Source organism: Cupressus sempervirens, chromosome 7 (assembly GCF_028749045.1).
Source record: "Cupressus sempervirens isolate cs-2001-9-10 chromosome 7, ASM2874904v1, whole genome shotgun sequence".
NCBI lineage: Eukaryota > Viridiplantae > Streptophyta > Pinopsida > Cupressales > Cupressaceae > Cupressus > Cupressus sempervirens.
Window position 1 is genome coordinate 473,193,267 of NC_143124.1, and position 26,703 is coordinate 473,219,969.

At 35.4% G+C, this 26,703-nt stretch overlaps 1 protein-coding gene across 1 annotated transcript; it reads left to right on the forward strand.

Moving 5' to 3' along the window:
- Positions 1 to 2,447: 2,447 nt before the first annotated feature.
- LOC149547605 (scopoletin glucosyltransferase-like) lies at positions 2,448 to 4,221 on the forward strand. Its single transcript, XM_089794766.1, has one exon. It carries the CDS (start codon positions 2,687 to 2,689, stop codon positions 4,106 to 4,108), a length of 1,422 nt encoding a protein of 473 aa, XP_089650892.1. The 5' UTR covers positions 2,448 to 2,686; the 3' UTR covers positions 4,109 to 4,221.
- The last annotated feature ends 22,482 nt before the right edge of the window (positions 4,222 to 26,703 follow it).

A 26,703-nucleotide genomic window follows, 5' to 3' on the forward strand; every position in this document is an offset into this window, starting at 1 on the left:
AAATAGGAACTCCTACCACAAATATCTTACTGACTAAACTAAAAACTAGTATAGATATCTTAAATAAATCTATCTAAAGAAATGCTAATAGATAGCCATTATAAACATGATTAAAATCTAATTTACTATATATAAAAATATTATTATTTCCATTCCTTTTTTTTCACTTAATTTTAAAAATATTTTGCCTCTTTTTTGCACACATTTAAGTTTTTTAATTTAAAAAAAAAATGATTATTTATATCTCTTAATTTATAATTTTAAAAATATTTTATGGACCATTTATTAAACTTAAAAAAAATAATATACCATATTTATAATAAATATTAAGATCTTGACATGTAGATGGTTGTCAAATTTAACCTAGAAAGTAAATATTAACATTAACATAATTACACATTTCCACTCCACTCATTCTACCATTGTAGAATGCCTATTGACATTAATTAATATTTAAAGTAAAAAAAAACTACACTAATTAAAATAATTTAAAAACTAAAACTTTAATCAATTTTAGAAATTAAAATTAAATAAAAAGAAAGAAAAATATGAGTTAAAAGTGGAGATAACAACCAATTAATTTTCTAAATAAATAGAAAAAGAATAAGAGTTAAAAGTATAGATAAATTAATTTATAAATTAAATACAAGAATTAAAAATGAAGATAAATAAATAAATAAGAGAAAAGCAAGAGTTAACAATGTAGATAATAGCTAATTAAATTAAATAAATAGGATAAAAAACAAGAGTTAAAGTTAGAGTGAGATAAAACTAGTCTGAAAATAATTAACAGTAATTTTACATAGTCTATCGACTAAATAAATAAAATGAACTAGCAAATAAGACTTCATGAGTGATAATGTATTAAAAAAAGTTAAATAGACAACATTTAAGTTCAATATTTTAATATCTTTGTACAATAATAATAAACAATCTATATAATTTTCATCCACATATACTAAACATAATTTTATAAATAGAAAATATTAAAGAATAACTTCATTTTAAAAAATAAATAAGAAAAACAATTTTTTTTTTCTAATATTATGTTGTTTCAAATAAAAATGGGAACACAATCATTGAAAAAAATAATCTCTTAAATTGTGTTGTATCTATTTAATCCTCTATAAGTTATAGTTGGGGATACAATGCAAGATTTATGCTTCTTTTATGTTTGTCTTTATTTATTTTTTAATAAATATTCATTTTGACTTCAATATTTTTAATTAATCACCATTAATGTGTAGAGTAATAAGCGAAAGTTTTGAGCTATTATTATAGATCAATTTAAGACTGAAATGTTTTTTAAATAATGTGAGTTTTTAATGTCTAATTAAATTTAAAAATATTATAAGAATATTAAAATGATAATTTTAAAAGAAAGACTATAATTGAAGTTAGGAGACTTTGGATCTTGTAATTTTACATATTATGACAATTATTTTATTATTAGAAGCTTAAATAATAAACAATAAGTTTGGTTTATCTTAAAAGATTTTATGAACTTACAATTAAATTAAGTTAAACTTATATTGTAGGAAAAAAAATAAATAAATACAATTTAAAATGAAAGTCAACTCTTAGTTGAAGTTGTTTGAATCTAGTACTGTAATATAATTAACAAAAAGTCATTTGGTAAACATCTTCCATTAAGAAATAGGGGGAAAAAAAGAACTTATTCTTTAATAATATATCAAATTAAATGGAAAAGAGAATCAAGTGTGTAGCAATGCCATATGCCATCTTAAGAGTTGCCTAGAGGTTTCTTCAAACTAGCCAAATACTTTGACTAGAGGTTTCTTCAAACCTACCAAAATACTTTGATTGATTTCAAATGTTCATCATAAAAGGACAACATTTTTTATTCTCACTAGGTCCCAAAATTGATATTGTAATTTCAAGTGAAAATTTTAAAAATTTCATATGTTTATTAGCCTAAGGTCTAGGTATAGAAGGGGGGAAAGTGACAAGTTCAAAAATATTTTAAAGTTTCAAAAATTAAGATTTAAAATTCAAGAAACTTGATAATTTTATTAATACTATATTATTCCAATGATAAAATAAGGAAAAGATGAAAATAAAATTATTTTGTTCTAAAATTATTGAAACTAATTTTTTTCAAAGATATTTAACAAATATTAATAATATTTTTAAATTGATAAAAATAATTGTGTCCAATTGCTCCTTGCCAAAAGATGAAAGATTCTCCTTTAAACCGCCAACCATAATTTAACATTCAAAATTGAAAATACATTCTACACTGGAATTGACCCTGTTTAATGGCGGTTGTAAGTTTTTATTGTCTGAGAACGTATATAAAAAATTCAATGGGAAAATCTTATCTTGTGCGTTCGCTTTCCATTTGGGCAATTTGCATCTCAGTTTACTTAGAAGAGCACGATGTGAAATCCAGCAGTGCTGCCGGACAAAACACCCGAAAGAATGTCGTCCTGATGTTTACATTAATCGAGGTAGAATCCCTGCTTAAGCAAGCAAACACATCCGGTCAAACATTAAACACCAAAAAGGCTTCACATCAGTCTGGAGAATCTGGACTCCCAAAGCCGGCATGGCAGGCCCGCAGAAAACACCAAAAACAGATAAATTATAACCTCAAAAATTCTGGTTTGGAGATTTGAGAGAAGACGTCTCCTGTGGGCTGTGATCAGAATCAGAGCATTTTGCAATGGCAGAAAGTAAAGAACTGAAACACGTTGTGATGTTTCCTTACATGGCGCAGGGCCATTTCATACCATTCCTCAGCCTGGCTAAGATGCTCTCTTCCCAAGGTCTCACCGTCAGTTTCCTCACCACCACTGCATCTGCCCCCAAATTGCGATCGCAGGCTGTCGGATCCAACATTCATATTGTCCCTCTTTCTCTCCCCACCATTCCAGGCATCCCTCCCGGCTGCGAAAGCACCGACGTTCTTTCCCACACCCAGGCCGTGTTGCTCTTCATCTCTTCACACAAGCTTTCCCGCCCATTTGAAGACTGGTTGGAACAGATGATGGCTGAAACATCAGAGAAGCCCGCCTGCATCATAAGCGACGTTTTCTTAGCCTGGACTGCTCAATCCGCCTCCAAATTTGGGATTCCGCGCGTGGTGTTCCACACAACGGGGGCAATGTCGGCTTCTCTTCTACAATTTCTGTTTACGAATCCGGTGTCGGAAATAATAAGCGACCGTCAGATCATAGAGATTAGGGATCGCTGTGTGAATGTAGATCTGAGGCGTTCGGAGCTGCCTCATATGCTCAGAAGCGAGTATGACTCTCCGGAGCTGCCTCATATGCTTCCCGGGCTTCGGCAGGCCTATTCCTCGGGGAAAGAATGCTGCGCTGCGACGCTCGTCAACACTTTTGAGAGGCTCGAAGCAGAGTACGTGAAATATTTAGAGGAATCCACGGGTAAACCCGCCTGGTACATAGCTTCTCCAGTTCTCAAACCCCAACAGGGGATGATCGACAATGAGTCGGAGTGCATCCGTTGGCTTGACAAACAAAAGGAAAACTCCGTCCTTTACATTTCGTTTGGATCTGAGGCTTTTCTTTCGGAAGACCAGACGAAAGACCTCGCCAGGGGCATCGCAGCCAGTAATCAGCCCTTCATTTGGACGATTAACGATCCAGTCGGAGGCCAAGTTAATTCCTGCGATTATCTTCCAGAGGGTTTCATGGAAGCAACGAGAGACAGAGGAATGGTGATCCACGGCTGGGTGCCGCAGCTCGATATTCTGTTCCATCCTTCAATTGCGAGTTTTATGAGTCACTGCGGATGGAATTCGACGTTGGAGAGCATAAGCGCTGGAGTTCCGATGGTGGCGTGGCCAATGGCGTTCGATCAGTTTTTTAACGCCAGATTGGTAATTGAGAAGTTGGGGATTGGATTGCAGATCTGCGAGGGATATGACACAGTTCCGAGTAGTGAAGTTGTGGAAAAAACAGTGAAGGCGGCCATGACAGAGGGAGTTGGAAAAGAAATGTGTCAACGGGCACTGCAGCTTAAGGAATCCATTAATGGAAACTCCTCATGCAAGTCGAGCAAGTCGAGCGTTAAAGGTCTTGTATCTTACATTCTCGGCCTTGTCGTACATGAAGCTAAGTAAAAATATTTTGCTCGGATGTAAATTTGTGGATATAATCGTAACAGATCGCAATGATGTTTATTTTTTAATATGGAGATACTTGAATATAAAAGTCTCTGTTTTCTTTTGGTGAAGTACGTAGTAAGGTGCACTATATTTTAACCAAAAATTTACTATAAGTTGCCAAAAGGTAAAGTTTGTGGTTGGCAACGTCCGAACAGGAAACTGAAACTCATATCTTAGCAAAGGAGTTATTTTCCAAACTCTCCTCACATATTTTTGAAGTTTTAGGTTTTTTTCTGAAGTTCCTGCCTACAGGAGGATTACTTATGCAATCGTCAGGTGCATAAAACTTAATTACTTTATTCAATAATAGTTAAGAATTAATTCCTTAATAAAGTGTGTTGCATAGTTTATTATTTTCATATATTTTAAAATTAAAAAGTTGTTAATTTTCTAAATTTTTATTGGTTGCCATGGAAAAAGGCAAGGAGAAAAATCTATTTTCCAAATCAAAATTAGAAAGAAAATTCAAAAATAATGTTATATTAATGAACAACTTTATCTAGATCATTCTTAAGATTTTTTAATCATTTTTTTTTGGCCTACCACCACATCCGCTGCCTCTTTCTATTCAAGCACTCATATAATGGAGACTATCAAGATTGCAGACCTCATATGTATCATTCTAAAATGCAGACTTTGTGGCCACTTTGTCATAGGAAGAATCATCGGTCCCTTTGTTGGAAAGAGCTAGAGGAGAGGAAAAATGGAACTGAATATGTGGCTGAGGAAATGGTGAGGGTAGAGGATAAGAAGATCTAACATTGTGATAGCAAAGTGGAAATGGCAGATATGACCATTGGCCTCCACTACACACACCTTTTTACTTCAATCTATATTTAACTATCACATTTTAGGCAAGAACTTTGGCACTTTGTGTTGCTTGTTTAATTCAAAGAAAGCATATAAATTACAAATGAGAATAATTACACTAGTGATGTATAAAACAATAGCCCCAAAAGCACAATAAAGTTGTAGGTTTTGTAAAACATGACAAGTGGTTTTCCAAGTTCTCCATCAAATGTAGCTTGATTTGCACTCATGGTTAATTGGATGTTGCATTGTGTTTGAGTTGAGAAATAATATGTTATGTCTGCACCTTGTCATCCTTGTCTCAATCCTTTAGCAAGCTGATAATCCAATGCTGCAACAAATGTTTTGGACTCCAATCTCAAGAGGCATAAATGAGTGAGATAGGGTAGCCAAGCATCTGAACTTCCAAATGTATTTAATAATAATTATGCCACAAGAACTGGAAATCATATTGTGAAAACTTGAAGATCCAAGCAATGCAACTTTCTAAAACCAAGGAAAATGAAAAAGGGTAGGTAGAGATGCAAACAATTCATTCCACATCAATTTAATGGGAGGACAAAACCAAAAGAAATGCTTGAGAGATTCAAGCTTACCATAGAAAGGACAAGGAGGGGGAGGGCTAAGGAACCTGAGTCGAGCCCCAATAGAGAGTTTTGCATGAAGGAGCTTCGTAGTAGTGAATTGGGATTAGCAGTCAGCTTTAGCTTTCCATATTTGAAGGTAGAGTTTGTTCCATCGGAAAAGTTTAAATTTGCATCTCCAAATAGAGTTAAGTCTATTGGAAATAGACATGTTAGGCACAAGTTTCTTATAAAGAGATCTAAGAGGAAAGGTTCTAAGGATGAAACCATATGGCCATCTCCAATCCTTGAGGAAGCAAGAGTGAGAAAATGAAGAAATGAGAATAAATAAATTGTGAGGCACAAGCTTTTGAACTTCCAACACTAGAGCCTTGTGTATATAATTTAGATTGAAGCATACTTTCAGCTGATGCCAATATTTCCATAAGAAGTGATTTGGGTCCCAAAGGTTTTTAAAAGGTTGAATGCCTTTATGATATAGACATTTAGCTTTGAATCTTGGAATCATAGCTAGCAGACTATTATTTTCTTGAATTAATTAACTCCACCAAATTGATGAAAGGACAAAGTTGAGACCATGGCTAAAAGATTGGACATACTAGACCAGCTTCTTAGGGATCACTTCCCAAGCCTTCCATATGTACTTGAGTGGGGGTGAACCACATAGTTTAAGATGTGGGGCTAGAAGGATCTTGTCGCTCCAATTAACCAAATGCCAATTCTTACTCGTTGTAGTTGTTTGAATGTGATACCGAACCAAAAGCTTCCAAGGTGCATTTCTTTCTAAGGCCCTTCCAATCCATTTGGCTAAAAGGAAAACCCCTTGCATGTAAGGATCAATGATGCCTAGTCCTCCCCTGTCCTTTGGGCTAATACATTGAGACCACGGGGTGAGTGCACCAAGATGGTGTACAAAGAGGGGGGTATAAGTGGACACCTTTTTTTTTTCTTTCATGAAATTAGGTAAACCTAAACTTGGACGAGACATTTGAGGGTCATTCACTAAAAATGACAAGATGTGTAAAACATATAAATTGTAGTACTCTTAATCTACTTTCTAAACTCCTAGAGATTTTACAAAATGGATAAGATTAGGTGGGTCAAAACCTATGCACACAAAAAATAGTTCCTAATTTTTTTAGAAAGCATAATATAGCTATTTTCATGTGCAACACAAAAGACATAGTTATATTTGGTATTTTTCATATCCCTTTGGTAGGATGATTGTTAAGAGTTATATCTCGAAGTTCTGTATTTTTTGTAATTTGATGATGAGTAATTTTTTGGTTATGAATTATTGAATAGACTACATCTTGAAATTTGGGTACCTATTTGTGTGTTGAGCATAACTTGCATCAAAATAATTGAAATTGGAAACTTTTTTTAAAAATGTGTATATAATCAAGTGTAGAGCATTAATATATAATTCATTTTGAATTCTGTTAGGTATAATAAAAGTTATTAAAAAACAGTAGATATATGTCTAGGAGGAATGTCATGGCATTGGTAAAAGTAATTAAAATTTACAATGTTAATGTTATCCAATAAAAGAAAGAATTATATGGTTAGAAATATAAGAAGATGTGTAAGATTATGTTGGTGATTTTAGAGATACCCACTTCACCATTAGAAAACTTGATGAAGACAAAGACGAGAATTCATCTTAGAAGATGATAAAACATCTAGAGGGAAAACAGTCTCCCAAGCCTTTGGCTCATTTCCTTAGGCTATCACCAATTCATAACCTTGTCAGATTAAGAAAATAAAAAATGTATTTAGAGCTCGATTGGGTTTTGTAGTACTACTACACAAGGGTAGATTGAGAGAGAGAGAGAGAGAGAGAGAGAGAGAGAGAGAGAGAGAGAGAGAGAGAGAGAGAGAGAGAGAGAGATCGGGTAGCCATTATACTACACACGTGTCTATCATATCCTCTAATCCTTGTCTCCCTCCCTCCCTCCCTCCCTCTCTCCCTCCCTCTCTCTCCCTCACTCCCTCTATCTCATTTTTTCTCTTTATCCTATCCCCCAATCTCTCTCTCTCTCTCTCTCTCTCTCTCTCTCTCTCTCTCTCTCTCTCACATTATCTCTCTTTATCCCATCCCCCTCTCTCTTTCTCCTATCCCCTAATCTCTCTCTTCGTCCTCTCTCTCTCTCTATTATTCTCTCTCTCTCTCTCTCTCTCTCTCTCTCTCTCTCTCTCTCTCTCTCACACACACACACACACACACACACACACACACACACACACACACACACACATCCCCCCTCTCTCTCTTTCTCCTATCCCCTTCTCTCTCACTCATTCTATCCATCTAGTTATCACTCTTTCTATCATATCCCCTAATCTCTCTCTCTCTCTCTCTCTCTCTCTCTCTCTCTCTCTATATATATATATATATATATATATATATATATATCCTATCCCCTTCACTCTTTCTATCCTTTCCCCTAATCTCTCTCTCTCTCTCTCTCTCTCTCTCTCTCTCTCTCTCCCCCCCCCCATCCCCCTCTCTCTTTCTCCTATCCCCTTCTCTCTCTCACTCTTTCTATCATATCCTCTAATCCTTCTGATCTCTCTCTCCACCCTCTCTCTCTCCCTTCTATCCCCTCCCTCTCTTTTGCCTATCCCCTTCTCTCTCTCACACATTATCTGGACCATCTCTCTCTCTCTCTCTCTCTCTCTCTCTCTCTCTCTCTCTCTCTCTCTCTCTCTCTCTCTCTCTCTCTTCATATCCCCTTCTCTCTCTTTATCCTATCCCCACCCTCTCTCATTTTCTCCATCACTCTCTCCCTCCTTCAATCTACCTTTGTGTAGTAGTAATACATAACTTGATCAGGTTTTGTAAAACCCAATTAGGTTATTAGTCCATATGGATAATGCAGTTAGAACTCAATAACCTGATCGGGTTATTGAAAATTGTAAATAATACATGTCAATGATTATTATGTTGTTTCAGTGTAGTCCACTAGATTTGTAATATCCCCATTTTAGCAGTTTACCAAGTGTGTGTGTGTTAGCCTTGTTCTACATGGTCCCAAGGGCTAATGAAGGGTTTAATGGGATCCTAGAGTGTTTTGGCCTAGTCATTTCCAGTTTGGGCCAAAACGAAGTTGATTTACTTAGTTTTAGGCATACTTACTATTTTTAGTAAGTCGGCAGGACATAGTGTAGGTCAATTTTGGTGATTGGATTTGATACTCCTCGGTGAGAGCTTTTCGATGAGCTATCACTCGCATTATTCGGAGTTCGATTGCTAATACATTTTAATGCCTGAAGTTTTATTAAAGTAACGTCTAATTTAATTGTAAAATATTAAAGTGTTACTTTAATATTTATTTTATGGGGATGTGTACCCAAGGGAGACATAAGGGGTATTTTAATATATGTTTTATATACTACACATCTTTTATCCCACATTGCCCATATGAGTTGAGCAGACCCTTGGAAATAGAATAAAAGGAAGCATTTGTGGCTTCATTAGCAAAGGTTTAATATGAGAAGAAATTGGTGTGTGAGTTGCAACTCTGTTCTTGGCATTTGAGGATGTCTATTCTCTCTTGTAACATTCTAGATGTCATTCCCTTGGGGTTTGGCCTTTGGAATTCTTTGTTATTTGCTTCATTATCAAGCAATTTAGTTGCATTTCCAGCTACAGGCGGATTTGGTATTTTGCTCATATCTTCTTCACTACTTTTTCGATGCTTATGCCGCTTTGAGGGAATGATATTACGAAGGTAGTGGATTGATTGAAGGACAAAGCACTGTAGCAGCAAGTTCAAAAGCATGGGCTGGAGTATTATGTCAGTACTGCTGAAGTAATTAGTGAGTTGATAAATCTGCTATATATTTGGTTTTATGAATTCTAAAAATAACATTTTATTAGCAGTAGTTCATTTCCACTTTGCATATTATTGTAGTTTCTTTCTTGTTTATGTTGCATGATACCAATTCCATGCACAAAACACAACAAACAAATAAACATTTGATTTTCAGAATTATAAGGGGTTTAAAACATTAAACAGGGAAATAAGAGGTTGAATGCAAACTATTTGACAAAATTCCTTTTAGCAAATTGGTTTAGTTTTTTGGGACATCTAGGGGTGCCCATTACAGTGGTATCAGAGCTATAAGTCCTACCATCCTGTGGAGGTCTTATAGGGAATTTGGAATAGCTGGATAAAGGGAAAAGTGTTTGACAAAATGTCAAAACACTAAAATCAGAAATTAAAAAAAAAACACAGGCTAAGCATTTATGTTTGAGCATGCGACAGGGGCCTTATAATTTTCGCGATACCAGAGCAAGACAAAATAGGATTTCAGACTTGCAAAGCAAACAATCTAGTACATCCATTCTGGGGGACATTGAATCCAGCCATACAGACATAGAGGAGATATTCTTTGATCAGGACAATAATATGGGTGATCAAGATGACAGGAATACAGGATTAGGCGGAGGTGGGAATGTCGGTCTAGATCAGGGGGACGTAATGTTTAGACGATTACTGGATACATTAGATCAGGGGCAACGTATGCAGGAGGAGCAGAATAAGCAAATGGACATGATGTTGCAGCTCATGGCTAGACAGATGGGTGTCAATATTAATCCAGGTGATGCCAACAACAAAAACAATAATAATGAGGGAAACAATAACAATGGGGGAAACAATAACCATGGAGGCCAAGGCAACAACAATGGTCCTGAGAATAACATTAATGGTAATAATGGACACGGCAACAATGGGAATGAGGCTGATAACTTTAGACACATTGCACGCCCAACAAAAACTGTGAACTCGAGACCTTTTCTACCCACCTTCGCACCCAGAGATCCGATTCAACCAGTAAACAAACTGTAGATTATCGAGTTACAAGATTAGTTCAGAGGGACTGGGAGGCTAGTGGATCGGAGTTTTAGGCAGATATTTCCCTCAGAGATTATATGGACTTGAGGATGAGACACATGCCTAGAGAAAGAGGGAGGAATCAAAACTTTGAGCTGAGAAAGAAAGTTGGAAAACTTTCCTTACCTTATTATGATGCTTCAGGGAAGATGACTGCACGAGCTTGGGTGCAAAAGGTAGATACATACTTGTAGCTAAATCCTACACTTGAGGAGGAGGCTATCAAGTATGCAGCTATGCACTTGGATGGCATTTCACATGAATGGTGGCATCATGGCATGGTGACTTTGGGGCATAATCAGATTACATCCTATGAGGAATTCACCAAAACATTTATTGAGAGATTTGACACTAGGGATCCCGAGTTACATTTCAAGGAACTAGCACAGTTAAAATAGTCAGGTTTTGTGGATGCTTACATTGTCGAGTTTTAGTGCTTGTCTATACTTGTTACTGATATCTCTCCTAGGAGATTGGTGGTGTTATTTTGTGATGGTCTTGCTGATCCATTACGAGGTTGGGTGAAGGGACATGATCCACTCACCTTAGCTGAAGCAACTAAAAGGGCATGAGATTTAGCCCATTCGGTATACAAAGGGAAAAACCATTCAACAGATTCTTCCTACCGCAAGGACAAAGACAAAAAACCATTTTAGAAAGAGTATAGCAAACCCAAAGAAGGATCAAAAGGACTAGACAATGAAACCTTGAATGAACTTCGAAAGAAGAAGTTGTGCTTCCATTGTAGAGAGCCTTGGGACTTATCTCATAAATGTTCTCTCAAGGCTAAGGCAAATCAAATGGAGTAATTTTCAGCAGAAGATTCAGAGTCAAAGGGGGAGGATCAACACTCTGATTTACATGAGGGTAACACTATAGAGGAGAGCAGCATTCCTAAGGATGATAGATCATTGGCATGCTTGACAGGGGCCCAAAAGGCAATCACATTTAAGGTCAGGGGTACTATCCAGGGGAAGAAAGTGATATCTCTTATTGACACTGGGGCTACACATAACTTCATAGATGCATAGTTGGTAGCCAGGAGAGGGTTATAGACAGAGGATCATGATGGGTTTAGAGTCATGGTGGCTAACGGTGATAAATTATTATGCACTCGGAAGATATCTAATCTTCACATCAGGTTTGGAGATGGCTATGAGTTGAAGGATGAGTTCTATGTTGTGGACATGGGAGATTATGATGTCATCCTCGGCATGACATGGATGGCTTCACTAGTGGAGTTCACACTCAACCTAGCAAAATTGGAGATGAGATTCCAGCATGAGGGCAGAACTATGGTACTTAGAGGACTTTCAGATGGAGGTTGCATAGTAGTGTCCTTGAGGAGAATGTAGAGACTTTTTCGTCACGATGACATAGAGTGGGCAGTAGAGTGCTACATTATGCCAACTTCACCAAAGCCACAAGAAAAGAGTCATCCACCAGATATCTAGAAGATACTTGATAGACACGCTAAAGTATTTAGCGATATTCCTAATGGGGTTCCTCCTGACAGAGGGATGGAACATGTTATTGAGCTCAAGGAGGGAGCCAAACCAGTTATGATTACTCCCTATCATCATCCTAAGAAACACGAGGATGAGATAGAGAAGGTGATTAAGGATTTGTTGGAGATGGGGCATATCAGGCCCAGTAAGAGCCCCTTTTCTTCAGCAGTAGTATTGGTAAAGAAGAAGGATGGGATGATGCACATGTGCATCGATTACAGGGCACTGAATAAGAAAACAATTAAAAATAGGTATCCCATTCCTAGGATTGATGAGCTGATTGATGAGTTGCATGGGGCATGCTTCTTCACCAAAATTGATTTGCGATCCGGATACCATCAGATTAGGATGAGAGCAAAGGACATTGAGAAAACAGCCTTCTGATGTCACTATGGCCACTTTGAGTTCATGGTTATGCCATTTGGTCTAACCAATGCACCCGCTACATTTCAAAGTTGTATGAACTAGGTATTCAGGAAGCAGCTGAGGAGATTTGTCTTGATCTTCTTTGATTACATCTTAGTCTTCAGTAAGACCTAGGAGGAGCACTTACATCATCTGGAGGAGGTGTTATCTATTCTGGAGAGAGAGTCATTGTATGCCAAGGAATCTAAATGTGAGTTTGGCATGACTGAGCTCCTTTACCTTGGGCATATCATTAGTGTAGATGGCATTCAGGTTGATCCCAAAAATATTAGAGCTATTGTAGAGTGGCCTACTCCCACAAACCTTACATAGCTTAAGGGATTCTTTGGTATATGTGGTTTTTATAGGAGGTTTGTTAAGGGATTCTCACATATTGCTACACCCTTGACAAATCTTACCAGGAAAGGAGCCTTCATGTGGACAGGGGCAGCACAGAGGTGTTTTGAGCATTTCAAGCAGGTAATGTCTTCATGTTCAGTTCTAGCTCTACCAGATTTCACGAAGCCTTTTGAGCTTCATTGTGATGGATCAGGTGATGGGATTGGAGTAGTATTGATGGAGGAGAAGTATCCCATTGCATTCGAGAGTAGGAAGCTCTGAGGAGTTGAGAAGAGTTATTTTGTCTATGACTGGGAGATGTTGGCCATAATGCATGCATTGGCCAAATTTTGATCATATTTGGTAGGTGGACGTTTTGTGATCAAGACTGATCACAACAGTATTAAATACTTCATGAGCCAGTGTGATCTTAATGACCGGCAACAAAAATGGGTGACTAAATTGCAGGGTTATGACTTTGACATAGAGTTTGTCAAAGGTAAGAAAAATGTGGTGGCTGATGCCTTATCTTGAAGACCTCACTTATGTGCTCTGGTAGAGATTTCAGGAGATTGGAGAGATCGGATTATAGCAGAGTATGTCGGAGATGCTTGGGCTTCTGGATTGATTTCAAGTACCATATAGGATGATCACTATGAGGTGATAGATGGATTGATCAGAGTTCAAGATAGAGTTTATTTGATTCCGTCATCACATTTGAGAGAGGTGATACTGAAGGCATTTCATGATGCACCCACAACTGGACATCTGGGGGTCTTCAAGACCTACAGGAAAATTCGAGAGCAGTTTTCATGGAAAGGGCTCAAGGATGATGTTCAGAGGTATGTCAAGGAGTGTGTGGTTTGTCAATAGAATAAGGGAGAGCACACATTTCCTGCAGGTTTATTACAACCCTTGCCCATTCCTGATAGGAAATGGGAAAGTATTTCGATGGACTTCATCATTGGTTTACCACGAGTGCAGGGAAGGGATTGCATCTATGTGGTGGTGGACCACTTGACGAAGTTTTCTCACTTCTTTGCTATTCCGTCCACTTACACAACAACACAGGTGGTAGATCGTTTCTTTAGAGAGATATTTAGGTTACATGGGCTGCCTAGATTCATTGTCAGCGACCGAAATAGTAAGTTTATGAGTGTTTTTTGGCAAGAGTTGTTTAGGTTGTGTGGTATAGATCTTACACCTAGCACTAGTTATCATCCACAAACAGATGGGCAAATATTTGAGGAACTATGTAATTGCACAACAAAAGGCTTGGATTAGATGGTTGCATATGGGAGAGTATTGTTATAACACCACTTATCATATGTCCATCAAGATGACTCCTTTCATGGCACTCTATGGTTATGAAGCACCTAGCTTCATGGATTTAGTTTTGGGGGACAGTAGAGTGCCCAAAGCCAAAAATTTATTGCAGGATAGTTAGGACATCCTGAAAGTGCTCAAAGAGAATATACAATAGGCCCAGAATCAACAGAAATTGTATGTTGATCAGCACCAAATAGAGCATAGCTTTGAGGTAGGGGATATGGTTTACTTGAGGCTACAACCATATAGACAATCATCACTTAAGAAGAGCGGAGCTGAAAAGTTGAAACCTAGATTTTATGGTCCCTATAGGGTGATTCAAAAAGTGGGCAAAGTCGCCTATGAGATTGAGCTTCTAGAGGGCAATTGAGTGCACAATGTGTTTCATGTGTCTAGGCTTAAGAAAGCCATTGGTCAAAATGTAGTGCCTTCTGCAGATTTACCCCATTTGGATGAGGAGGGGAAGCTTGTGTTAGTGCCCAAGGATATTGTGGAAACTAGAGAGAGGAAGCTTAGAAATAGGATAGTGAAGGAGTATTTGGTCAGATGGAGAGACCTGCCAGAGGAAGATTCTACATGGGAGAGTGAGCACGTTATTCAGCAGGCTGGACTGAGATTGCTTGAGGACAAGCAATTTCAAGGGGCGCGGACTGTAATGTCCCCATTTTAGCAGTTGACCAAGTGTGTGTGTGTTAGCCTTGTTCTACATGGTCCCAAGGGCTAATGAAGGGTTTAATGGGATCCTAGAGTGTTTTGGCCTAGTCATTTCCAGTTTGGGCCAAACCTAAGTTGATTTACTCAGTTTCAAGCATACTTACTATTTTTAGTAAGTCGAAAGGACACAGTGCAGGTCAATTTTGGTGATTGGATTTGATACTCCTCGGTGAGAGCTTTTCGATGAGCTATCACTCGCATTATTTGGAGTCCGATTGCTAATACATTTTAATGCCTGAAGTTTTATTAAAGTAACGTCTAATTTAATTGTAAAATATTAAAGTGTTACTTTAATATTTATTTTATGGGGATGTGTACCCAAGGGAGACATAAGGGGTATTTTAATATATGTTTTATATACTACACATCTTTTATCCCACATTGCCCATATGAGTTGAGCAAACCCTTGGAAATAGAATAAAAGGAAGCATTTGTGGCTTCATTAGCCAAGGTTTAATATGAGAAGAAATTGGTGTGTGAGTTGCAACTCCATTCTTGGCATTTGAGGACATCTATTCTCTCTTGTAACATTCTAGATGTCATTCCCTTGGGGTTTGGCCTTTGGAATTCTTTGTTATTGGCTTCATTATTAGGCAATTTAGTTGCATATCCAGCTATAGGCAGATTTGGTATTTTTCTCATATCTTCTTCACTACTTTTCTGATGCTTATGCCTCTTTGAGGGAATGATATTACGAAGGTAGTGTATTGATTGAAGGACAAAGCACTCTAGCAGCAAGTTCGAAAGCATGGGCTAGAGTATTATGTCAATACTGCTGAAGTAATTAGTGAGTTGATAAATCTGCTATGCATTTGGTTTTATGAATTCTGAAAATAACATTTTATTAGCAGTAGTTCATTTCCACTTTGCATATTATTGTAGTTTCTTTCTTGTTTATATGGTATGATACCAATTCCATGCACAAAACACAAAAAACAAATAAACGTTTGATTTTCAGAGTTATAAGGGGTTTAAAACATTAAACGGAGAAATAAGAGGTTGAATGCAAACTGTTTGACAAAATTCCTTTCAGAAAATTGGTTTAGTTTTTTGGGACATCTAGGGGTGCCCATTACAAGATTCTACTAGTGTTTCACATGTATTTCTATACCAAGTATGCCAGTGCAAGGTTTATGTGCTTTGAAATGCTAAATTTTATATTTTTCATGTGCCAACATCTTATTTTATATTAGTACCTTGTGATTGAGCATAAATAATTATGCAATTTTTTTAGTTTTGTATTTTATTGTGTATTTTATTCATGTTATTGTTTGTAGGGTAATTTGCATCTACAATCATGGGAAAGAACAAGAGAGGAACAATTAAAAATTCAGAGGCAACAAAGGTAAAATCAAGAGATTTTATGAAGAGATTATGTGAAAGTACATCATCAAATGCCCCCAGTGTAAATGATGAAAATCTACCTATTCATATTGATGTCACAAAAGAACCTAATTTGATAAACAAAAATGTTCAACATACCCCAATTGAAATGATTATGACAAATACACTTACGTCACCTGATGCCCCCAATGCAACATCTCAAGTCGAAATGATTAATGCACATAATGTAAGTAATGAAAATATAGAGCATGCACGTATATCAACATCTCCTAGAATAATTCATAGAAAAGTAAAGTTTCTAATTAACATTGATGAAAATATTTTGAAGCTAATGCATGATAAAATGTTAGAAAGAAATTATAGGAGAATTGTTCAAAAGATTTGGAATAACTATTTTAAAAATTTAAATCAATGTGGAAAATGCCAACTTCTTGTTGAAATGGTTAAAATTTTGAAATTAAGAGAGACAATCAAAATTTTGGGGTTAAGTACATCTGAAAATAGTAGTGAAAGAAGAATTGTTAGAAATCTCTTTGATGCATACCAATCCATTGGTTCAAAAGCATGCACTAAAGATGCTAATACAAGTCGATGAGTCCTCACATCAACCATAATGGGAAAGGAAATGGCAAAAACTCATATGGTAAGAAAAACAAGTAAATCATTAAGGATAAGTAGAACAATGTTAGTCAAAGCCTTAGTGAGGCGAGAGAAAATTGAGAATTCTAATGAGACTTCTTTTTGGTCATTCCAAGGTAAACTCCCACGTAAGAATAAAGTTATGTTGATGCACTAAGAACATTAATTGAAAAATTTTGGTGCGACAATACAAGGGCTTCACCAAACCAAAAAAATGTTGTCAAAAGACAAATTGGAAAAACAAATTGTGAGCCACATGCAAAACATATTTTGGATACAACTCTAACACAATTTTATGAAATGTTTCCTCAAATATTTCATCAAATTAAAACAAGCCAAAGGTTTTTTGAGATGACGAAACCATTCTATGTTAAGATAAATCATACACGCATTACATTTTATTGTAGGGTTCATGTTGAGTTTTCTATGCATTATGATGTTTATCATTATATATGTTTTACTTTGCATACTAATGAAATATTGTATGAATGTGGTATACAATCACCTCCTAAGTCACCAAGAGAATTTATTGCAAGTGTACTATGTAAATAAGATGATGGGTGCATTTAATATAAGACATGGATATGTTTGAAAGGTTTTTTCCCTCAATGTGGTGGTTGCATAGATATCTACATCTAGATAGCACACATGAAAATGGTAAGACATTAGTTTCTTTTGGAAACTACAAGTCAGTTACATATGGTGTTAAAGATGGAAACGAATTAAAGAGGTGTGAAATAGTGAAAAGTAATGTATGTGTAGCTAATTTTATGAAATTGATTCAAGATAAAATAGTTTATGATGACATAGGACATACACATAGAGCTTGATGGTTAGATGAGAAATTGATGTTGTGTAAGGACACTTTTCCCTTAGGTACGATTGTGTAGGTTGTTTACTTCATTGAAAACTATACACTAAAACCTCAAAATAAAGTGCAACCAATGTATTAAAACTCTATATAAGTGTCAATTTTTGTACACATAACACTTATTCATGCACATGATAGCATAAAAGATGATAAAAATGTATTAAGATAGTATCACTTCTATATCAGTGATGATCAAACTTATTCATTAGAATTTGTGCAAGGACATTTTAGAGTTTTCTATGACAATTTGAGGGAAAGATATGAAAGATACAATCAACACATTATATGGTTAGATAGTTGCACTGCATAATTCATGAATTCAATGATGTTCTATTGGTTGATTAGGATGCACATGACAAGTGGAGTGCAACATTTTTGGAATTTCATTGAGGCGGGACATGGAAAGGGAGTGCATAATGGTGTTGGAGCATGTGTGAAAAGAGCCCTTAGTAGAGAGGAATTAAAGTATAAAGGTGGCACACTATTAGAAAATGTTGAAACAATTTTCCAATGTGTTGAAATTACAATAAGAAAGGTAAACTATGGGAGGGGGGTGAATTAGTGCTTTAAACTTTAATCCATAAAAATATTCACCACACATCCATCTCACATATTCAATAGATAAATTGAAATACCATGTAAAGCATATACATCTAAAGTAGATGTAAAAAAGTAAGAATTCACACATATATGACACAAGATATGATAACCCATAAACCCTCCATTGAGAAGGTAAAATTGGGGTGGGGATGACACCCACAAATCTTCACTATTGTAGTAACAAAGTGTATCTAATGAAGGTTACAATGTCTGATCATGAAACATGATCTACCCTATGAAAGGTCTACCCTATTAAAAGCTTACAAAGACTGTTAGGTCTTACCTTCTTAAAGGATTTCAACACCCTGTTAGAAGTGTGCCTGGTTAAAGGACTTCAACTCACAATTAAGCACCTTGTTGGAGGATTTCAATACAGCTTGTTAGGACTACTCTGTTAAGAGATTTAATTGATTCACCTATTAGAATGTCTCAACAATGATCCTATGATTAGTACTCTATTACTTGATGACAAATCACCTCTATATAGCTATGTACTTGATCCTTCTTGATCAGATGTCTCTCTGCTATTCAATGTTTCTTTCCTCTATTCTCCTTTAATTGATTGTGCAATGCACTTTAGATTATAATACCTTGATCACCATGAATGTCTTTGTTTGCACATGCCAAACTCTCCTTGATCATTCATTTATTCCCACTCCACTCATAAGAAGTTTAGGGTTTGTCCTCCTTAAGAAGACCTAGGTGACTTAGGGTTAGGTATGAATCAACGATTGCGATTCATCTGTATTACCGCTTAAACCTTCCCTTTATCTAATTGGGTGCATGTAATACATAGGGATTCCTAATTAAGATTCCTCCTTATCAACAAAATATCATAATTCAATCCTTAATTCGACCCAAAAATAGTTTACAAAGTAGTTTGTGCCAATACAAACAACTATGTCAAAGTTGTATTACTCGACATCTAAAGTCCCTGGTGCTCACACTACTACATTTGACCTCATTTTTCTACCAAAATTTTTGACCATCAATTAAAAAGGTTTAGGTTGGTCAGATTGTAGAAGGATTTTTTCTCTTTTTTAAAAATCTAACTTGTGTTGGTCGAAATTTTGACCAACACAAGCATCTAGCCCGTGTTGGTCAAAATTTTGACCAAAATGGGCTTTAACTTTAAAATGAAAAATCATTTGATAGAGCATGTGAAGGAGCTGGAGGATGGTTAACGGTTTAAGTTTTAATTTATGAATGGATTCCCTAAAATTTGTCATGAAATTGAAATTGATATTGAAGGAATTGGTTAAAGTTTTGGTGAAGGGGAAAAAATGGTTGCACAATTCAGTGTCTATTGGTTTGGAATTACTATTGGTGTTAATCATGGCATTGGATATTATTTTTAGCCACATTATAGAGGGGCATAAATTGATGGGGAAGTGGAGCTTCTTACAATCAGGTCATCTCTACTCCCTAATCATAGGGCAACTGCATCAACAAGTAGGCAATCGTATAATTGTGAACTCAAGTCTAAGCCCAATTGAGAAGGTCAAAAAAGTAGCTAGAGCTAGTCTTTTGGTCATAGCAATATGTTTTCTTAGCCTTAATGCCCAGGGCACATTATTCTATTAGATTGCTAGGGTAGCCTGGTATTGGCCATTTGGTAAGATTTCTAAAACCAGTACAAGAAAATGAGTTAAAGCTAGAAAGAGATTTTGGAAAAATAAAAAATTTACTTGGGAATTCAAAGAGAGAGTGATGGAAATTTTTTTGGATAAGAGGCCCAAAGATCCTAAACCAATAAAGGGTCTTTTGGCTTTAAGGATGAGAGATGGGGAATTTGATAGTGCCATTGAAATTGTAGACACTCTGATGTACATGGAGCCCTATGAGTTCGAGTGGAGGATGGTCAAGGATCCTGGACTCTACTAGAAGGCTTGACAAAGCTAAAGAGGGGTTTTAGTTCTAACTTTCAGTGGATGAATTCAATCCTAGAGCTCTTCAAGCATGCATTTCTTGTTATTTTTTACTTCTTTTTCCATTTCTCCATTGCAACTCTACTTTTTCCATTCTATGTGTTTTGGGGAAAGATTATGTGCTGCCTATTAACATTCTATGGGTTAAACTTAAACCATTTGTTAAGAATTTGAAATGTGCATTATTCTAAAATGTATTATATAATTGTCAAATAACTAGTTCACTCCATGTTTCCAGACTTATGGGCCACTTTGTCGCCATGTAGTAATTTTTTTTTCTTGTGTTTTAGTTGCCTAACATGTTCATTCTCTGCTCTGAAGTATTGGTTTGGTATGTGAGTCATCTTTAATGAGGTGTGGAACAAGGTTGTACCTTGTTAAGGTTTTAAAAACAAAATGTTCATTAAGCTTAAGTTTACCATATATAGTAGGATTTGAAATTATATTATATTATGATTTCTCCCTCTTAACAATAATATATTAAATTTTGTAGCCTACTATATATAGTAATGATTTTTTGGGGTGAGCTTCCGGGCTACCTTTAATGCCTTATTGGTAATGTTGAGCCACATTATAAAGATTTATAAACTTCGATTGCCTTTAATGCCACAAAGTTGTGAATGGCTTTAATGCCTCTAATGTTGTGAAGAGTAGACATGATCCTCAATCTTAAGATCTACAAATATAAATTATACCCGAAATGTCCCACATTTTGCACATGACAACCTCATATCTTTGAACAGGCCTCTTGTATGGATTAATGTGCAACTACATTTTGGCACTTGGGATACTTGGCCGACTCTAGTTATGATTACACCACAACACCTTATTCTTGAAAACTTTATTCTCATCTGCTAGCAATATAATTTATTGTTCAATTTTCATCTACCACTACACCATAACTTCCTAGACATAAAAATAGAGCTCTAGTTTGAGAGCAATATTATGTTCCATTCATTGTTCCCATTATCATTACACCACAACCCCTTGGACATAAAAGTCCAGCTGTCAACTTCGAATCTTGGATGGAAAGACCCAACAAAAACATTGGGCACAAAGATCCGATTCTTATTTGAGTGCAGTGTTATCTATTTAGAATTAGACTCCTAAAAATCTAATCCAGGAAAGTGGGATTAATATGAATAATTCACAGAATTAGTAAGGTTCTAGTCAAAAGATATGAAGCTACAGAGAATGCTGCCAGAGCTTCTTATGCATGACCTTTTGTTCAGATCTATCATGACTTTGCAGTTGTAGAGCATCACTACTAACAAAAAACCTAATGACCAAAAAAGTATACAATTTTGTAGTGTTTTATCTTATTGCATTATATTCAGGGTCATTAGGTACAAACTTACAAAGGTGTGTTTCTTTTCTTCTAAATCTATGGAGCCTGCGTATGTTTGTTGGAGGTGGTCTTTTAACACATGACCTTATTTTATATGATCCTTACAAGTATAATTCTTGCTAATTGGAAATTACTTTCCAAAGTCAATATTTTTGTATCTTGTTTGGGAGGTCCACTTCTTCCATCCTCTCCCAAATTTGTTCTACATATTTTGAGGTTGTTTTCCAATTTCTTATGGAAAATCATGTGTAAAAGTAAGTGATAGTGTTATTTTTTTTGAAATTAAACTCAATCTCCAACCTCAAGTATGATTTAATATGAACAAGCCTAAGAAATTGTTGCAAGCTTGTTAACAAACTGTACAAAATAATATACAAATTAGTATGTGTTGCTAATATAGAACCTTTAACTCAAAACTAGTTTTAAGAGTATTCATATAACATTATGAGTGATGCATAACCATCAAAATACATCATGATCACCTATATTTTAATTTTCAACACTTGTTGATCAGTTTATGGACAAGCTAGTTTTGAGTGTTTTGGTACAAACCTGCAGAGTTTTCTTTTCCCACTTGGAGGTGACTTTTTAATGCATTAGCTTATCTTATGTATATCTACTCAAGTGAAATTTTTTTGGCTTAACAATGTTAGTTTTGCATATTTCTGTGATATTCCCATGTCTTATGAAATGTTGAGATATAGCTACAAGACTTTAGTTATCAACCTTGAGAATGTAGCAAGGTAATTATCTTAAAGATATAAGCTATAAGCTTATAACCATTAATTTAAAGATCTCCTTCTTGTTCTAAATGTTGTTTACCAAGTATTTTCTTTGCATTGAACACTTGTGGTATGTGGAGGAAATTTTCGCTCTACTAAATAAGAGGCCTTCTTGTAATTTGGTCAATAGATATCTGGGGGTGCATCTGATATTTCTTGATAAGGATTTTGTTAAGGTATTAAAAACATATACAAAATCTCCATGCATGTGTATGGCCCTATTATTGATAATAGCTTTGTTAGGGTACTGAAAATGTATACTCAAACTCCATGTTTCTTCCTTCTCTGGTGGAGCTTATTTGTAATCTCACAACTCTTAGATCTGATTCCTAATCTTCTCATGTCTATCGTCAAATAAAAAAATTTGAAATTCATTACAAGGAAGAACCTTATGATATTGTACTTCATTGAAATTTTATAGTTTGCTAAATAAGGATTTGGCAATGGCAGATAGTTTAATGTGTCTCTACAACACTAGACTAAACTTCCATCTAAGTATATCTTGGGGTTGGTGCCTCAACTAGCTGACTGGAATTGGTGCTTTAGTGCTTTGAAGAGGGTTGGTGCTCACTTTTGTAGTATGGGTTGGCACCCATTTCTATTAATAAAAGATATTGTAAGCTATGGTTTTTTTCTAGGCAAGTTTTTTTCCACTAGAGCTTCGATGTTAGCATTTTTTTGATGGTTGCTCACTATATGTGTTTTATGCATTTAAAAGCTCTGAAAAAGTGACACCTCCTTTTCAAATATTTCCTGTGTGCTCTTCATAGCTTCCATTTCCATTGCAGTGGCTAAAAGATTTGTCTTAAATGGATCATCAACTAGCTTAATGTTTACAAACACAAATATTTGAGATGTATCAACAAGGTATGCTTGAATATAAAACTCTACACCATAGATCCCTTCAACATGCATAATGTCTCTATCTTTTGGTCAACTCACTCAATCAAATTAATGAAGCTGTCAAAAAATTAATATTATTTGAAAAGGATGACTTATAATTAATAAATTAATAAAAAATAAAGTGAAAATAATAAAATAATAAAATAGCTGCTATGATGTCACTTCATCATAGGGTACATAATTCCAACTGAAGAAGGAACAAGATTCATGACTCCATAAATTTTCTTAACTTAAATCATTAAGTCAGGCTATCAAGGGTCCAGTGACCATGAAGAGATTGTAAGGTTGATGATCCCTTCTTTTTGACATTTTTCTTGAATCTCATAACCGAGTTTATTATGAGTCGTGTTGTTGCAGGGCATCTAAGTTCAATAGAAAAGTGTATTTTCAATCCTTTCATGCAACTTTCTCAATTTAGTTGGGGTCTAATGTGTTTATTTCAGAAATATGGCTTTATTTTGTCTTGCAGATAACACTTGAATCTCTCAACTAGGTCTAATCTAGATTTGGTCATTGTGGGACATGTCAATTCAAAGAAAATTTAAGTAGAATTCATCTTTTGTTTTTGGAAATTATGGATTTGTGAAGATTAGGGTCTTATCTTACTCCTAAAGTCCCCTTTATCACATATGATTGAATCTCTCAACTAAATTACAGAATTCTAATAATAAATGGAAATGGGGCTTATACTTCATAGACCCTAGTCCAGTTGGGATCTTTTATAGATATGGAAGAATTGGGACAGTATATGATTGATAATGTCCAACCTTCTACATGACACTTCAATTTCTCAACTCAATTAAATGGGACTTGTGTTGTTACATAACTATTTAATCCATTCTCAGAAGATATGGGATTAAGAAACTTGTTAATTCTCTTGTGCTTCAATATCCTTATGTAGACATTGTTAGGATAAACCACGGACAGAAATAAAAACTACATGCAAATATAACCAATAACAAAAAAATAATAGAGCACACAGAAATGAACACAAGGCACCAAGATTTAACGTGGTTCACCCAATCCCTGGGCTACGTCTACCAAACAGCAAGTCCGATCTTATTACAATCCAGTGATTACAACCTGATTACAATCCGTAACCCCTTACAGCTCAATACCGCCGCAAGAACCAATTTCGTATCACCACATATCAAAAAATACCCAACCCTAAGCCCTTTTTATACAAGTATTAAACCGCTTTAGGGTTATAACATGTCGGCCATATGTCGGCCATAATATGTCGGCTACCATGTCGATGTCGGCTACTTCCAAAAAAAAATTTTTTCGGGGCGATGCCCCGAACCCCACTATTTATGAAGTATGTACAGTACTTTCCTGATCAGTCACCACAAACTAACAGACATTAGGCACCACTTTATTGTGTAAAATCTACTCTTTTGCATAAGCCAAGCTAAATGGGACTTGGGCTATTTTGGGACATCTAAATCTGATTCAAAGGAAAATTGGAGTCATCCCTTTATAGAATGTTCTCAATTCATTTTAGTCTATGCAAGCTCTATGAGAATTTGGATTCACTCCGCTTGATAAAGTCCTTTCCTCCATATAGAATTTGAATGTCTTTAGTTGATCTGAATGAGCCTTATATCATTTCATGGTATCTAAGTAGAGAAAGAAATAAATTTCATCTTCTCAAAGGCTTTCCTCAGTCTGTTTTAGTTTTACAATTGCTTCATGAGAATTAAGGTATTGAATGGTTAATAAAGTCTCTTCCGTGTTGCCTAAAATTTGTCGGTAGAATTCCTTTCCTTAATTATTCTACAAGATTGAGGGCACCATCTACTCAATGAGATCCTCCATGCATGCTAATAATTTTCATTCCCATTTGATTTGGGTCCTTTTAGTAATCTGTAATGATGGAGACACTAGACTCTGCAAAATCTTTTATTACATGAGCATTTGTAGCACAAAGTAGTATGGCTAACTGAATATTGCAAAGCTGGGAACATTCCTTCTATGTAATTTATACATAACAAGGGGTTAAAGATCTTGATTATCTTTGTGTTCCCCCACTAAATAAATGTCTTTTTAGATCTCATTCAGACTTGGCATGATTTGCTCCATACATGTATGGTAGTTATACCAAGTGGACCATTCAATTTATTTTTGAGTGGATTCAAGAATGATAAAAGGTGCTATTGATATTGCATTGGTCTTTTAAGGGCTTGCGAAGTGCTTAAATATTAGATTTCTTTTCCTAAGTCTCCATATAAAGCAAGATGGATTGCATCTGTAAATTTTTGACATTGGGAAATGCAGGAACATTTACATGGTAAGATTTTCTTTACATGTCTATTGATTGATATTTTAAATGTATAGGGTGAAAAAATGTGTATCTAGTAAACTCAAACTAGAGAGTAGTTTATTTTCCCTCCTTTCAATTATTTTTTATTTTTAATTGGCTCTTTGATCAAAGAGGGTTGTAACATTGTTTCAAGTACATAGGCCTTTGCTACTTTTTAATATCTTCTTAGGATGGATTTAGATATAGAGTTTTTGTGTGATTTCCTACAAAAATGAAATAGCTTGTTAATGTTATGATGGATCTATCCACGAAAGTTGAATATTTTGAAGAGAAAATTGTGAAATAATAGCTTGAACAGATTGTATGTTGTTTGATACTACCAGAAAAGCCCTAGCGTCAACTAACAAATAATACTATTTGTATTATTTGGATATGCAGTTTGATATCTTCTACATTTGTCAGTCCTTCTGTATTGTAGGTCCTCATTGCATTTGTGCACCATATATTATTATTAACGGTATAGTTTCTTTTTTGAACATGGTGTGAATTAAAGGTAGGAAATCATCTTGTTTCTTAGGATATGAGAGTATTTTAGGGTTGCAAGCACCAACATTATTACTCATCAAATCTAGGATTCCTTTCACCCAGTGTAGGGTTTTTATCTATCAGTTATGATGAACCAATTTCATTACCTCGGTTGATACTCTCACGTGCAACTATGGAGTAAAGTATGGAATTGGTAATGGAATTGGTTCACCATAATTTACTAGTGTAAAGTATGGAGCTATAATTCTATGAAGGTATGTGGATATAGGATTGGGAAATTTTTGGCTAATAGTTGCTAATAATTGTTCCTTCTGATGGTTCCCTTGGTTCTTACTCAATATTTCACTATGGTTGTTACTTTCTCTATAGTCTGTCTAGGAGCATGCAAGTGTGGTTTTTCCTTGTAATTATGGTTTGTATGGCATGTAATTTAATTACAATGGATAAGAATATAATGGCAAAAAACCCTTTTGTTTACAATTAAAAAGATAGGTAGTAATTTCTTTCAATAGTGGTAGTTATGGTCCACTATAGATTGGCAGAGACATCTCACTATAATTTTCCAATATTTATATCTACTACCTCAACACATTATCTATCAAAAAGAAAAGTTAGATGTCCTTTGTTTATTTTTCTTTTCTTTTAAGCTAGATTGAAATTAAATCAAATTTAGTTTTCTTTTTAGGCTTATGTTAGATCTAGTTTATATAAGTTCTTAGTTTCTAGTCAATTTCTA